This window comes from Caenorhabditis remanei, chromosome X (assembly GCF_010183535.1).
Source record: "Caenorhabditis remanei strain PX506 chromosome X, whole genome shotgun sequence".
Lineage (NCBI taxonomy): Eukaryota > Metazoa > Nematoda > Chromadorea > Rhabditida > Rhabditidae > Caenorhabditis > Caenorhabditis remanei.
Genome location: NC_071333.1, coordinates 9,494,028 through 9,506,719, shown reverse-complemented (window position 1 = coordinate 9,506,719; position 12,692 = coordinate 9,494,028). Strand labels below are relative to the sequence as shown.

At 40.4% G+C, this 12,692-nt stretch overlaps 3 protein-coding genes across 3 annotated transcripts; 1 reads left to right on the top strand and 2 right to left on the bottom strand.

The window, feature by feature from the left end:
* Window positions 1-3,781: 3,781 nt before the first annotated feature.
* On the bottom strand, window positions 3,782-6,139 carry GCK72_023854 (uncharacterized protein; the record flags this gene model as incomplete). The annotated part of the gene is made up of 11 exons (XM_053735591.1): window positions 3,782-3,838; window positions 3,936-4,034; window positions 4,085-4,410; window positions 4,455-4,578; window positions 4,625-4,740; window positions 4,789-4,870; window positions 4,914-5,151; window positions 5,200-5,515; window positions 5,562-5,843; window positions 5,892-6,005; window positions 6,055-6,139. 11 exons carry the CDS (start codon window positions 6,137-6,139, stop codon window positions 3,782-3,784), a joined length of 1,839 nt encoding a protein of 612 aa, XP_053579157.1.
* Window positions 6,140-7,496: 1,357 nt separating this feature from the next.
* On the top strand, window positions 7,497-8,565 carry GCK72_023853 (uncharacterized protein; the record flags this gene model as incomplete). Its single annotated transcript, XM_003109669.2, has 2 exons — window positions 7,497-7,744; window positions 7,815-8,565. 2 exons carry the CDS (start codon window positions 7,497-7,499, stop codon window positions 8,563-8,565), a joined length of 999 nt encoding a protein of 332 aa, XP_003109717.2.
* Window positions 8,566-9,161: 596 nt separating this feature from the next.
* Window positions 9,162-12,469, bottom strand: GCK72_023852 (uncharacterized protein; the record flags this gene model as incomplete). Its single annotated transcript, XM_053735590.1, has 12 exons — window positions 9,162-9,265; window positions 9,330-9,397; window positions 9,448-9,680; window positions 9,729-10,173; window positions 10,220-10,331; window positions 10,380-10,545; window positions 10,645-10,839; window positions 10,892-11,008; window positions 11,059-11,211; window positions 11,257-11,358; window positions 11,415-11,640; window positions 12,420-12,469. 12 exons carry the CDS (start codon window positions 12,467-12,469, stop codon window positions 9,162-9,164), a joined length of 1,971 nt encoding a protein of 656 aa, XP_053579156.1.
* Window positions 12,470-12,692: the final 223 nt, after the last annotated feature.

Below are 12,692 nucleotides of genomic sequence, written 5' to 3'. Positions count from 1 at the left end.
TGTCCAGGACCAACTGGAACAACAACAACAGCAACTACGTGAGGAACACTCCCTAAAAACCATGGACCCCCAGTCCACACGCGAAACCCACCAATTATGTCCGACTAGCTCACATAACGGAAACAAATCTAAAGATGATGCCACATTATCCAACAAAGCACCGTCACCAGAATCTCCCAGTCCGTTAATTCAAAGTCCAAGTCCAACTCACTGTTCACCAATCAGCACCCAAGCAAGCTACCACACGGACTTAACCACAATTTTTAACACCCTCAAGCCATTCTCCGGCGACACAGATCACTATTCTCTGTTCATCACCAGATTCAATTCATTGGTCCACTCAAATCCGTCAATCAATACCATCTTGAAACAAAATATCCTAATATCCCTACTTGAAGGCGATTCAAAGGATCTTATAACGTCGGATGAGTTGTCGGAAAGCGCCTATGAGGATCTCCGCGCAAACTTAGAGCGGGTTTACAACAGAAAAACCGATCGACGCAAACAACTCATCGAGAACTACCGCAATCTTCCGTTCCACCAAACGGACTACATTCAAATGGACAAAGACGTGATGAAACACGTATGTCTTACCAACTCACTTCAAAAGTGTCAAGTCGCAGTAAACGACCCGTTCCTTATAGATACCTTTGTTGATAAGTTACCAGCCAGGATCATGAGATCCTTTATCAAAATGACTCGTCACTCCACTCCATCCTTCTTGGAGGCAGCCAACCTAGTACAAACTCTAATATCCGAGAATCGAGCAGTCGATGAGGCGGAGCAAAGAAAGAAAAACCGGACACAGGTTAACGAAATCTGCATGGCAGATATTAACAAACTCACAAAAGGCCAACCACATCGGCATTACGGTAACCAGAATAATCAGTTCGACAGTAACCGAAACAATGCACAAACGGAAGGAACTCCGAAACTATCAAAATGGAAGTCCGCGCCGTGTACGTTCTGTCACCAAGACCATCCGACAAACACTTGCACAATGAAGATAAAAGATAAAAGAGAGGCGATTATCAAACAAAATCGCTGCCTGAATTGTTTCCGACGAGACCACACCGTCACTAAATGTCCATCGAGCTACACGTGCACTACGTGCAGAAACAAACACCACTCTTCAATTTGTCCAGAAAGGGAAAAAGTTGACACATCAGTTAACTGCCTCACCACCAATGACAATACCAAGCAATTTTTTCGGTCAAATGGAATCGACATTTGAGCACGAACACTCCGAACCACTTCACGATCCGCACCACCAATCCACACAACAATCGTATATAAACGGACACCATAACCGTGCAATACCAAACAACATCACACCAGTTACTACTATTCTGTCTACACCAGATATCCCTCCGACAACCGAGGAAACGGCACACAATCCCGTACAGCATGATTCACAAACTAGAATCGACACAATCACAATCAATTTATCATCGGTTGCAAACACCGACACCACCCCAGAGACACCACATGTGGCTTTGGACTTACCCACCAGTGCTCAGAGCACCTCTTGCCGCCCCCCAGTGTCGCGGAATTAATAGGTCTTAATTCACGACCTAGCTAAATCACCAAAGCCACACAGGCTCTTACAAATAACAATCGTCTCCACTAGACTACAACTTTACACGAACAATTCATTAACCAATTCTACGTAACCTTCCAACTTCTCCTCCGGTCAACTCCAACTACAATCAGTCTACCGAATGAACGTGACCTTGGCCTACGACAATCTGACCTTTCGATAACCATCTGCCCCACATCTTTCTGCATATAAGGAAATGGAATCAACGGGAAACTTCACTCTTGCTTAAAAGAAGCCTCCTCAGCTCCCTTGCAAAGCCGTCGTCACAACTACTGCACCGTCGAAGACTTCTGTGGATTCGAAGAAGGAACACCGATGGATCTCAAGATTCCCTCCTTTGGTTAGTGTAATTGAATAAAGTTGTTTATTATTTCTCTCTCTCTCTTACTGTTGACGCCAAACTCATCTGACTTGGGGTCCGCGCCCTATAAGTCAGAACATGCATCGGTGGTTCAGTGGTAGAATGCTCGCCTGCCACGCGGGCGGCCCGGGTTCGATTCCCGGTCGATGCACCATGTTCTGACTTATAGGGCGCGGACCCCAAGTCAGATGAGTTTGGCGTCAACAGTAAGAGAGAGAGAGAAATAATAAACAACTTTATTCAATTACACTAACCAAAGGAGGGAATCTTGAGATCCATCGGTGTTCCTTCTTCGAATCCACAGAAGTCTTCGACGGTGCAGTAGTTGTGACGACGGCTTTGCAAGGGAGCTGAGGAGGCTTCTTTTAAGCAAGAGTGAAGTTTCCCGTTGATTCCATTTCCTTATATGCAGAAAGATGTGGGGCAGATGGTTATCGAAAGGTCAGATTGTCGTAGGCCAAGGTCACGTTCATTCGGTAGACTGATTGTAGTTGGAGTTGACCGGAGGAGAAGTTGGAAGGTTACGTAGAATTGGTTAATGAATTGTTCGTGTAAAGTTGTAGTCTAGTGGAGACGATTGTTATTTGTAAGAGCCTGTGTGGCTTTGGTGATTTAGCTAGGTCGTGAATTAAGACCTATTAATTCCGCGACATCCACATTGGGTGCACTTCAAAACATTTGATGTACTCGGTTGTGCTTCCAATACACGAATGCTGGCTTACAAAAATGTCCCGAGAATTGTTGTTCAAATCAAAGATGTCACACTGGATGATATACAGGAATACAAAAATGTTTGTTCAATCATCAAATATTATAAAACAGTTTGACACTTGTTTTTCAGGCGCTGTTAATGGGAACAGGTTATCTATGGCACCAGTTTCACGGACGGTTCGACGTGGAAGAAAAAGCCAAAGCACTGAAGCCTTATGAGAAACTGGGAGAAATCAACAGAACAAAAGGAATGTTTCTGCGTGAGGATGGAAAAAAACTCGAATTTGAACTAACAAAAATGTATCTATCATTTTCCTGTTCACGTTTCTAACAACGTTGCAGAACCAGATGCTAATTTTATTTTCTGCAAAGTTACCTTTTTCTTCCTGTTTCGCATCACGCTTTTAAAAATTCTGTCTCTGTCTATTTTGATCATTAAACTTCTTTTCACCATTAAAGTTATTTTTTCAATAGTTCTCATTAAGCTTCAAATTGCAACTTTGCATTTTTTATGCTAAGAAAATGTGTCACATGTCTGATGTAGAGTTGCTTCTATTGTCCCATAATAATTTGGATATATTTGTGGCCCTGCGCTTTTATCCCAATTGTTATTTTGTATCTGAATGAAGAATGCATTTTTTAATACGCTGTTTCAAATAATGCCATTAGGTGAGAATGAATCTTAATTCGAATGGTGGGTAGTCGTTGTGTTGTTAATATTAGTTGGCCAGAAATGAATTTAGAGTTTTTGGAGCCAAGTTTTAAAAATTGTAAAGTTGAAATTGTTTTCATTGAGTGCCGCTAAATGTATCATTGTGTCAGAGTTTGGATTATGAACAAGTTAGAACCACCACGCAATTTGAGAAATTCTTTGTATTACATTATAGTTTGTTAATCTGGTATAGGTTGGTCATAATTATAAAATATTTCCATTATTCATTTCAAAGTGCTGTTTTTAATGGTCAAATGCGTACAAGGAACATTGATGACTTTTCAATCAATGAATTAAAAAAAAGATTTATTGAAAGTAACCGGAAGTTTGTGAGACAAGAACACCACTTTACACGTGGCGGTTGAAAAATTTGATTATGAATAATAGAAGCAGTCGACTAATTTTTAGTGACAATCCAAGTTCCGCCGCCATACGGTAGAAGTGAAGCTGATACCTGTAAAAATGGAAAACAGTGGTAAAAAGTTGTATTCTCATTAAAAATCATGAAAATTGTTGTAATTCAGTGTTTTTATTTCTTTTTTGCTTTTTACCCTAGGGTCCTGTTTGATGCGAATGTTCATATTTCGAATAACTCTGTCATCATTAGTCATATAATCAATTGAAGACATCACACCGCCGCCGTTTAGAGCCTGCAAAATATTTTGTTAATAAAAAAAAGGAAAAATAGTGTGTTAATTACCTGATTGATAACTAATAACCCTCCGCTGCGGATTAATCGGATTGCGTGTTCGTAGTCATCGAGATAGTTTTCTCTTTTGAAGTCATCAAGGAATACAAAGTCAAATGTGTTAGGTTCATTGGTCGCAAGTCTTGGAAGTGATTTTTCTATACTCTCAGATGTTCTCATTTGGATTCTGGACATCTGAGTAGCTGTCAGTTTCCTTGCATGTTTCTGTCCAATTTTATCCCAAAACACCGCATATGCAGGATGCTCAAGAGCAACAACTATTCCACGAGAATCGACTCTTTCTGCAACTCCAAGTAATCCCAGGCCAGTGAACACTCCTAAAGTTGCCATAGTAAATGTTTTAGACTGATAATTAACAAACCAATCACAAGACATCGACTAGGCCTATAAAGTGACATTAGAGTTTGCACTAACTGAACAACTTCTGGAGTCACTGAACTGTGCCAAGAAATGTGTTGAGGTAGGGATGTCGCTGTTTGAGTGTCCTGAAATTCTCAATCATTAATGAATAAGCGCCGTAGAATGGGTTACTCTGAGAAGATCTTGAATTGAGTTGTCTATCATTGTAGAGTGACTGTAACAATACTGGAACAGTGGGTCAGAAGTTTCAAAGCTTTTCAGTTTGATGGAGCACCTCTGATCGGGTACTGAAAATTCATTGTGTAAGAATAATTTGTTTTGAGTAGTTTGATTACCACACGTATCATACTTGTGAACTTGCGGAGTGGAAGTCACTGCGATTTTCTCCATAATTGGTGGTCGTGTGAACTTTTTTGCCTGAAATTGGATCATGGATGTTGTTTTCATTTGAAAAACGCACTTTGATTATAAATGGGATTCCGGCCGTTGAGCTGAATACTAGTTGGGATTCACTAGGCGGTGTTGGATTTGTCATGGTAGTTGTGAATGGTTCTTCCGGAATCGGAAGGTCAGTGGGTACTGGCATTGGTGTGGTCCAAAATACTGATGTTGTGTATTCGGGAGTCACAGATGGTGTCACTTTTTTCCAAATGTTGTTTCGAATAATAGATGATGGCCGGATAAAATGTTCGGTTGAGCTAAAAAAAAATGTCATCAATAGGTATAACTAATGGAAGTGTCAAAACCTTATCAATGTCTCTGGTGTTTGCACGAATGGACGAGTTGTGGTAGGCCAAATTTGATACTGAGGTTTTGTGAATAACTTTGGCGGCTCGGTTACCGGGTGAGTTGTTGTGAATTGTGTTGTTGTAGTTGTGGGCATAGTTGTAGTAGTCGTAGATGGTGTAGTGGTACTGGTCGTCGTAGTAGTTGTGGTAGTTGGTGTTCTAGTGGTGGTCGGAGCAGTTGTGGTGGTATAGACGATAGTAGTTGTAGTCTTTGGGATGTTCGGAGAAAATGTGGCAAATCGCACTCTTTCAGTTGTTGTGAATCTGATGATATCTAAAATGAATAACATTGATTAATCACTAAATCTCCGGTATTTTACCGTCTTCAGTAGTCGAATCCTCTTCTGTAGTCGTGATTGGAGCTTTTGTTGTTTTTACAAACTTGATTATTGTTGGTTCAGTAGTAGTTGTGTAACGAAATCGAGGTCGGGGATCATAAGTCGTTGTTATTTCTGGAGGTGGAGTACTTGTTGTGAAATGTGGTGTTGTGTAAGGAAACGTGAAGACAGTTGGAAGCGGTCGTGGTGTGGGAAGTGTTGTTGATTCCGGCTTGTCGACTGGGATAATTTTTGGTCGAAATCTTTTTGGAGTCTTTGGGGCCTCTGAAAAAAAAACTGATGTTAAAATCAGTAGCAGTAAAGTTTTGTAACCAGTAGTTGTAGTTAAGTTGAACAGCTCTCTCAAATTAGACGCAATTTTCATTTTATCGTCATTTCCGATTGCAGATGTTAGATATTGTCCAATGTTATTGAACAAATCTTTTCCTGAACCTGATAGATTAAACAAAAAGTTACAATGTTATGGTAGAAGTACCAAATTCTAGAAACGAGTACTGGCTGTCTGGTTCGTTGAAATCCATTTTCTCATGAAACGCGGTCTGTTTTAGGGTCTCAAACATTGATCCAAGGTTTGCCTGGAACTTGTTTGAGCTGAACGTTGTTAAGTATTAGACAACTTACAAATGGTAGCCATATAAACCCATGTACATGTTTTGTAGATATAATAGTTAAAATAATTGGAATAAAAAGCCGCATTGTAGGGGCCGACTGATGAGTATGAGCCTGTTCTAGCCAACTGTGTGCAGTGTCTACCAAGATAGAAAAGAGCTTGTCAAAAAATGCTTCTCTATCCACCTATCGCGTCTCATCGTGTCTTCCACCCGCTTTGACAGCTCGTCGTTCTCCGTGACATGCGAAGAAAAACGGAAATGTGTTCGGTACGAGTGACCCGTGTCCACACGCGCAATGAAAAGCAAACGGTTCTCGGATTGGATCGCAAAACCAAAAAGTGAGGTTGTATGAAGTGAGATGAAGATTTAGGGATCAGGTTACAGCTTCTTGCACTTTTCCTGTGTACATAAGTGTTTTTGCATGTAGATCTTCATCTTGTCATACACAAAAATCTACACATCCGTAACCGGTCTTTTGGTTCCCGACAATAGAAAAATAATTAATCAGTGTGAAACCTGTTCAGAAGAAGAAGTTGATAAGATTTACTTCCGTTCAACATGACAATTATCACAGCTTTTTTGATGAATTCTTACACTTGTCATGATTTTGTGTGTGTGTGTGAGATATGATGAAAACATTTATTTACAAATTTGAAGAAAAGACCACTGGTGGATTTCAAAAACTGTGAAATAAGAAGCATTATATTTTTGACTCGATGAGTTTCTGAAAATATCATTTTTTGAGGTCCGCAGGTATCATTGACACTTGTTCATTTGAATTTGAAATCGGAATGAAAGACAAGTTATTTTCAGACGTATTAAGTTTCAAGTAGTTAATCTTTGATGGTTTCCGCCGCTCTATCAACTAGTTAATGACAATTACTTGTCACTGATAGGTGTTAACCAACAATCCATTTCGTTTCACATTTCTTCCGCTGATTCTCAATTTGCTTCGTCTACTAATATCCAGTGAAGGACAGAAAATTAGAGAAAACACACGGTGTGGTAGCCCATCAAGAAACAATTTTTGGCGGTGGTTCTCGCTGAGAAAAACCGGGGAAGCGCCACGCCCGTCCCCTCCCCGACGCCGTCTTCTTCTTCTCAGTTTTTGTCGTGAATCAGCCCAAACTCCCACCCCATTTTTTCGGTATAGACGTTTTGCGTTTTTGGGCGGCACGCAGACACTGCGCATTTCTCACTATATCCCCCCGAACGACCGACTTATTCTGTGGGAAAAAAGGCGATATATCCATCACTGTTTTCCGCTTCCAAAAACAAATTGGTTCATCAACGCTACTCTCCGACGATGAATTACGATCGTCGCTTCTCGCCCGGCGAGAATCCTGATTACTCGAATCGAACCATGAATTACCGTGATTCTCGATCACAGCAACTCACTCCACGTGGTGGTATCGATGCCAGAGCCAATGCGTATGGACGTGAATATCCACCACTTCGGTCGAGATCTCAAACTAACGTAGATCAAGATTACGGTGATCGCTTTTCTCAACCGGCTCCATTTTATGATAACAGAGGGCTTGATACTAAATCCAGGTATGTTTTTCTTGCTCACCTCTCAGAATTAGTGCTCGTTTTTCTGAATCTATAAATGTTGATTTTGCAGAAGCAAATCATTGGACAATCGTGAATTCCGTGGTTATGACGATGGATTATATAGAAATGAGTACCCAAATGACGGTGGAATTGTGATTCCTATCCGTCGTGACAATGGCCGTGATCAACCGTACGATTATCATTCTTCTCCACCAATGCGTCAAAGAGAAGTTGAGCCATACGGTTTCGATGATCGTCGTCTACCAGTGAGCCAAGAAGTTCACATTCCATACAATCGAGATGTCAGGGAGCCAATAAGAGAACCAATTCGAGAACCAATAAGAGAGCCTTTACCAAGAGACTTCCCACCAAGAAGATCATTCGATGGAAGAATGGGTGATAGTCCGAAATCATTCTCCTCTCGTTTCAAAGATCACTCTACCAGAGATCGTCGAGTTTTGGATTACGGTCGAAATGGGTTTGTAGATGATTTCGATAGAGAAGATTATGGAGCCGTTCAACCATACCGAGGACCACCTGGAGGAGCAGTTAGTGGAGCTGCTACAGGTGGTGGAGGATATCGATCAAGCAGTTATCACCGATCGCATCATGAATCCCATGGAGGAGGTGGTCACGAGTCTTCATTCGGAGGTGGAGCTACACGTGCAATCACTCACCAACCACAAGTATTCCATCCGGATATGAGACCAGCTAGACCAATTCAACATCATCGAGTACAATGTTGCTGTTTCAACTTTGTCTGGCCGCCATGGAGCTATGAGCAATCACCACCACCACAACAAATCTATAGAAATATCTAAACAATTTTTTCGAACCTTGACAATTATTGATGCCTTTATTAGTCGTCTAGGTTTCAATTGTGTTCTTTTTCTTTCTGTGATTTTGATGATTTATACTGACTGACTATAATTTTCCTCATTTCCTTCTAATTCTCATGTTCACCAATGCTGCCAATTGTTTTCAAATGTCTAAACTATCCAAGATAAAAAATGTTACCACAATGTTGCCCTAATTAATCAGACTGGGGTCATGATACTGTTTGATAAGAGGGAATTGTTGACGACGCGACAAATCTGCGTCTTCTAATTCCAATGGCCTTGTTTGTCCGCTTGCACGAAATCGATTCAGGGTTATCCCATTGATGTCTCTCAAATCAAGTTGTTAGAAGTTTACCCGTACAAACAAAATTAGAAGGAAGAAGAAATGAAAAGGAGAAAGAAGAAACATTTGAAGAAAATACATGATCATTTATCTTCATTCAAAAATATACATTAGAGCAAAATGTAAAACGTCTACCTTGTCAATATCCTATAATTGAGCATTTTGTTTTCACAGTTAAGTTTTCAAATAGTTATGGAAAGAATTTCATGCAAATTATGACAATAAAAAATTAATTTCATAGATGATAAGTAGCTTCGCGAGTTTTTTGTTGGGGATTTTGGTCGGCTTCGTAATCATAAAGGTAGTCAAACTGGCTTAGGGCGTTGCGGACATCTTCTCCTGCAAAAACTATATTTGAGATCTAGTTTATAGAAATGAACTAAATGGTAAATATCAATTGTACCGTTAATGCTTGGACTCCGGAGTTTCGCCCTGCTATTGCTTCTGGAGTCATTGGGTGTATAGTCGTATCTAAAATAATTTCTATTAATAATACACTCCGTAAGTTCAGTATCTCTTACTTAGAATTCTTGCTCATCCTTCTCGGACCAGCACCCATACCACCTTCAATGTTGATAGGGACATACACGACTTGACCATTTTCATTACTGTAGGCAACCGGCATATCGAAATCTTGTTGAGTTCCCGACATGGAGTTCTGGATTTCCAGCGGAGACAAAGGTCTGCTTGTTCCTTCATGATTTCCAGCTGTCGCATAGAGCGGAGCAGATACCGGGCGGTTGAGAGTAGAAGACTGTAAAAGTTGGTGGTTGCTTTGAGGATATTTTGAAAATGAGCTTACAGATGGATCCCTTGGTTCTGGCGAAGTGATTTTCTTGTTGTAAACCGAGCTGACAACAGGTTGTTGTGGGAACAAGTACGAGAATCCAGCATGTGGATGTTGTGCTTCTACTATTGGTGGATCTGCAAACCTCGCCCTTGGTGACAATGCACTCGATAACCTCCTCGATGGAATTTCAGAATCTTGTTTGATTATTGGAGACACTGGTGTCGGAGAAACCGCTCGATATGGTGTCCTAGATGCAGATGACGGTGGTCTTGCGGAAACCGGACGGAGTAAAGTTCCTGGGTCATCATCTCGAATTGCCAAGTCATGCACACTTCTGGATAAAGTCTTGACTTGCTGGATCGGGTGGTAGTGAACTTGTTCTTTCTGACTGTTATTTCCAAATCTCTTCAGTCCTCTTGGCGCCATCTCTGGAGAATCATTTTCAAACTCTTCTCTGCTGAAAATGAACGTCATTCTAATTTTCAAAATGTACTTTCACATACTTTTCTCTGAAAACCATTGCACTCTCACTCTTTGCTCTTCGCATAGCACCAAACGGTTCTCTCCGTTCAGTCGCATATCCGATTCTCGATGGTGGAAGTGGAGAGGATGGTTCTTAAGAAAAGTTTCGGTAAGTCGCATTACATTACTTCTTTTTCTCACCAGCATATGAACCATGTGATAGTGTTTGCGATCTTCTGTCATAAGTCAAGCGTGGACCAGCACCTCCTTCAAAGTAATAGTTACTTCCCGCCGCTCGTCCACCAGAACCGGCACCTTGCTTCCGGAATCTTTGTCGTTCAACATTCTTGGCCACAGATGTGATAGGCTGTAAAAATTATATCGCTTATTTAAAAAATTAATATTTTTGTCAACCAAAACTAATATTTATTATGGCAATTTTCTTTAAATCAAATAGAACTCTTACCACCATCTTAGAACTTGGGGTATGCCTTCGACTCCTTTCAGATATACTACTTCCATCAACTTCCGACGTTCCATAAATATGGTTGTGTTCAACACTCCCAGATCCCCCAACGTATTGGTTCAATGACTTCCATGCGTTCAATTCATCTATCAATGTGTCCATTCCGCCATAAGAGGAATTCGGGTAGCCAATGAGCTGGAACAAAATGTGTTTAAAAGAGGAGAACACATAACAGTAGTTAGCCTACTTTCTCCACAAAGTCGGGATTATACTGAGCTAATGAAACTTCCGATTTGACCAACGCTCTGTGAACAGGCGTTGGAGCACTTGCGATCAACTTGTTGAAAAGTCGGGCAACAAGAATCTGAAATCGTAGGTCATCACTCAAATGTATTCGTCTGTCGCAATGTTTACCTGTATGTGTAACTTTTTTGTATGCAGTCCATGTTTCAATTGTGCTACAAAAATGGAAAACCTTAGATAATCCCGATTTCTTGCTGCTAAAACAGTCAATGCCCTTAGAAGAATCACGAATCCCTGTGGTTGTTCAAGTAGGAGAAGGAGAATCTAAAGAAAACTATATTTTCATTTGTCAAACAACAAATAGGCAACCTCCAATGAGTAACATTTGGAGTCCAGCTGTGGCGAATGAATAGAATACATTATGGCATCCAATCCAGTTGAAGTTTCGAGAAATGACTTCCATGATGATTCCTATGCAAAGTGAAAACGTTAGTTGAACGCCATGGTCACCACCCTTCTCTACTTACAGATTTCTCCAATAAAAGTTTGATACTTTCAATACAGTCCGCTTCGGCAACTGCTGCTTTTCTCTTGCGATTAGCATTTGTGGAATTTCTATTCAACAGATATGATATTTTTGATCCGGAACCTTCAACACTGTTAACAATTCCTTGAAGTACAATAACCACTTTGCCAAGAAGTTCGATTCCATTTATTGGTTTTGATACAAACTCATGAGAGAAGTGTTGAGCCCTGGAAACAAAAAGATTCCAATGTCATGTCGGAAGCACACGTCAGACAGGAGCAAATATTGTGGCTCAGTCAGCTATCAGTGTGGTAGGCAAAACGGGAGGGCAACGTTTCTAGAACCGGTCATTGTTGTATTTACTTCTCAGTCGGAGTTAAATAATGGCCAAGAGGGTGCACAAAGTTATGCGGGAAGTTACAGAGGAATTGAATGAATTCTTCTTTTGAAACAAAAAAAAGATGGGTAATGTGTGTCATTAAAACTGGCTCTGAGTTTTTGAAAGAAAACTATAGTTATCAGTGCGTTTCAGGTTCATTAAAATATTTCGGAAAGAGCTTGATTTTTCAGACGATATGTTTAAAAATGTCCGTTTGTTGAACATCCATTATAATTATTGTACAAATTCAAAAAACAGGCACGTAGAAAAATGACTAATTATTCAGAAAACTATAAAAAATTAAAGAATTTCTCTGATTTTCAAAGAGACTTTCAAACAGATAAACAAAACTGAAAATTCTAGAAATCGGAATATGTTCCTCAATTTTTCCAATGGTTTTGAAAATTCTTCAGAACGCTTTTGTTTTTAAAATAAAATAGTTAATCGACTTACTTTATTGAGTCTGCAAGTATTTGGTCTTTTAGAGATAATAATACAAAACCTGCATCAGATAAAGAAATTCCGCTCCCTGAAACGTACTCTATAAAGAATTGAGGATTATTAATTGCATGCCAATCGTGTTTTCAATATTTACCTGATGGAGTCGAATCAGGATTCTGAATAAACCTCCGTAGTTGGTCGGCCAGTAAACGTGGCGAGTTGACATTACGATCCATTATTACTCAATCTTTTTACCGATGAACATGAGGGGGAGCCAAATGTGTCGAGTCAAGTTTGAGTGAGGAAGGGGGAAGGCTAAGTGGTGGTTAGCAATCAGGCGAGGTTTGTAGTGAATGCTGCTGCGGGGCGCGATGTGTGTGTGTGGTGGTGTGCCAGTTGAAAGCAAACAGTACGTCCGATGAAGGCTTGAAGACTCGCTGGGCTGCCGCTGCTGTTTCT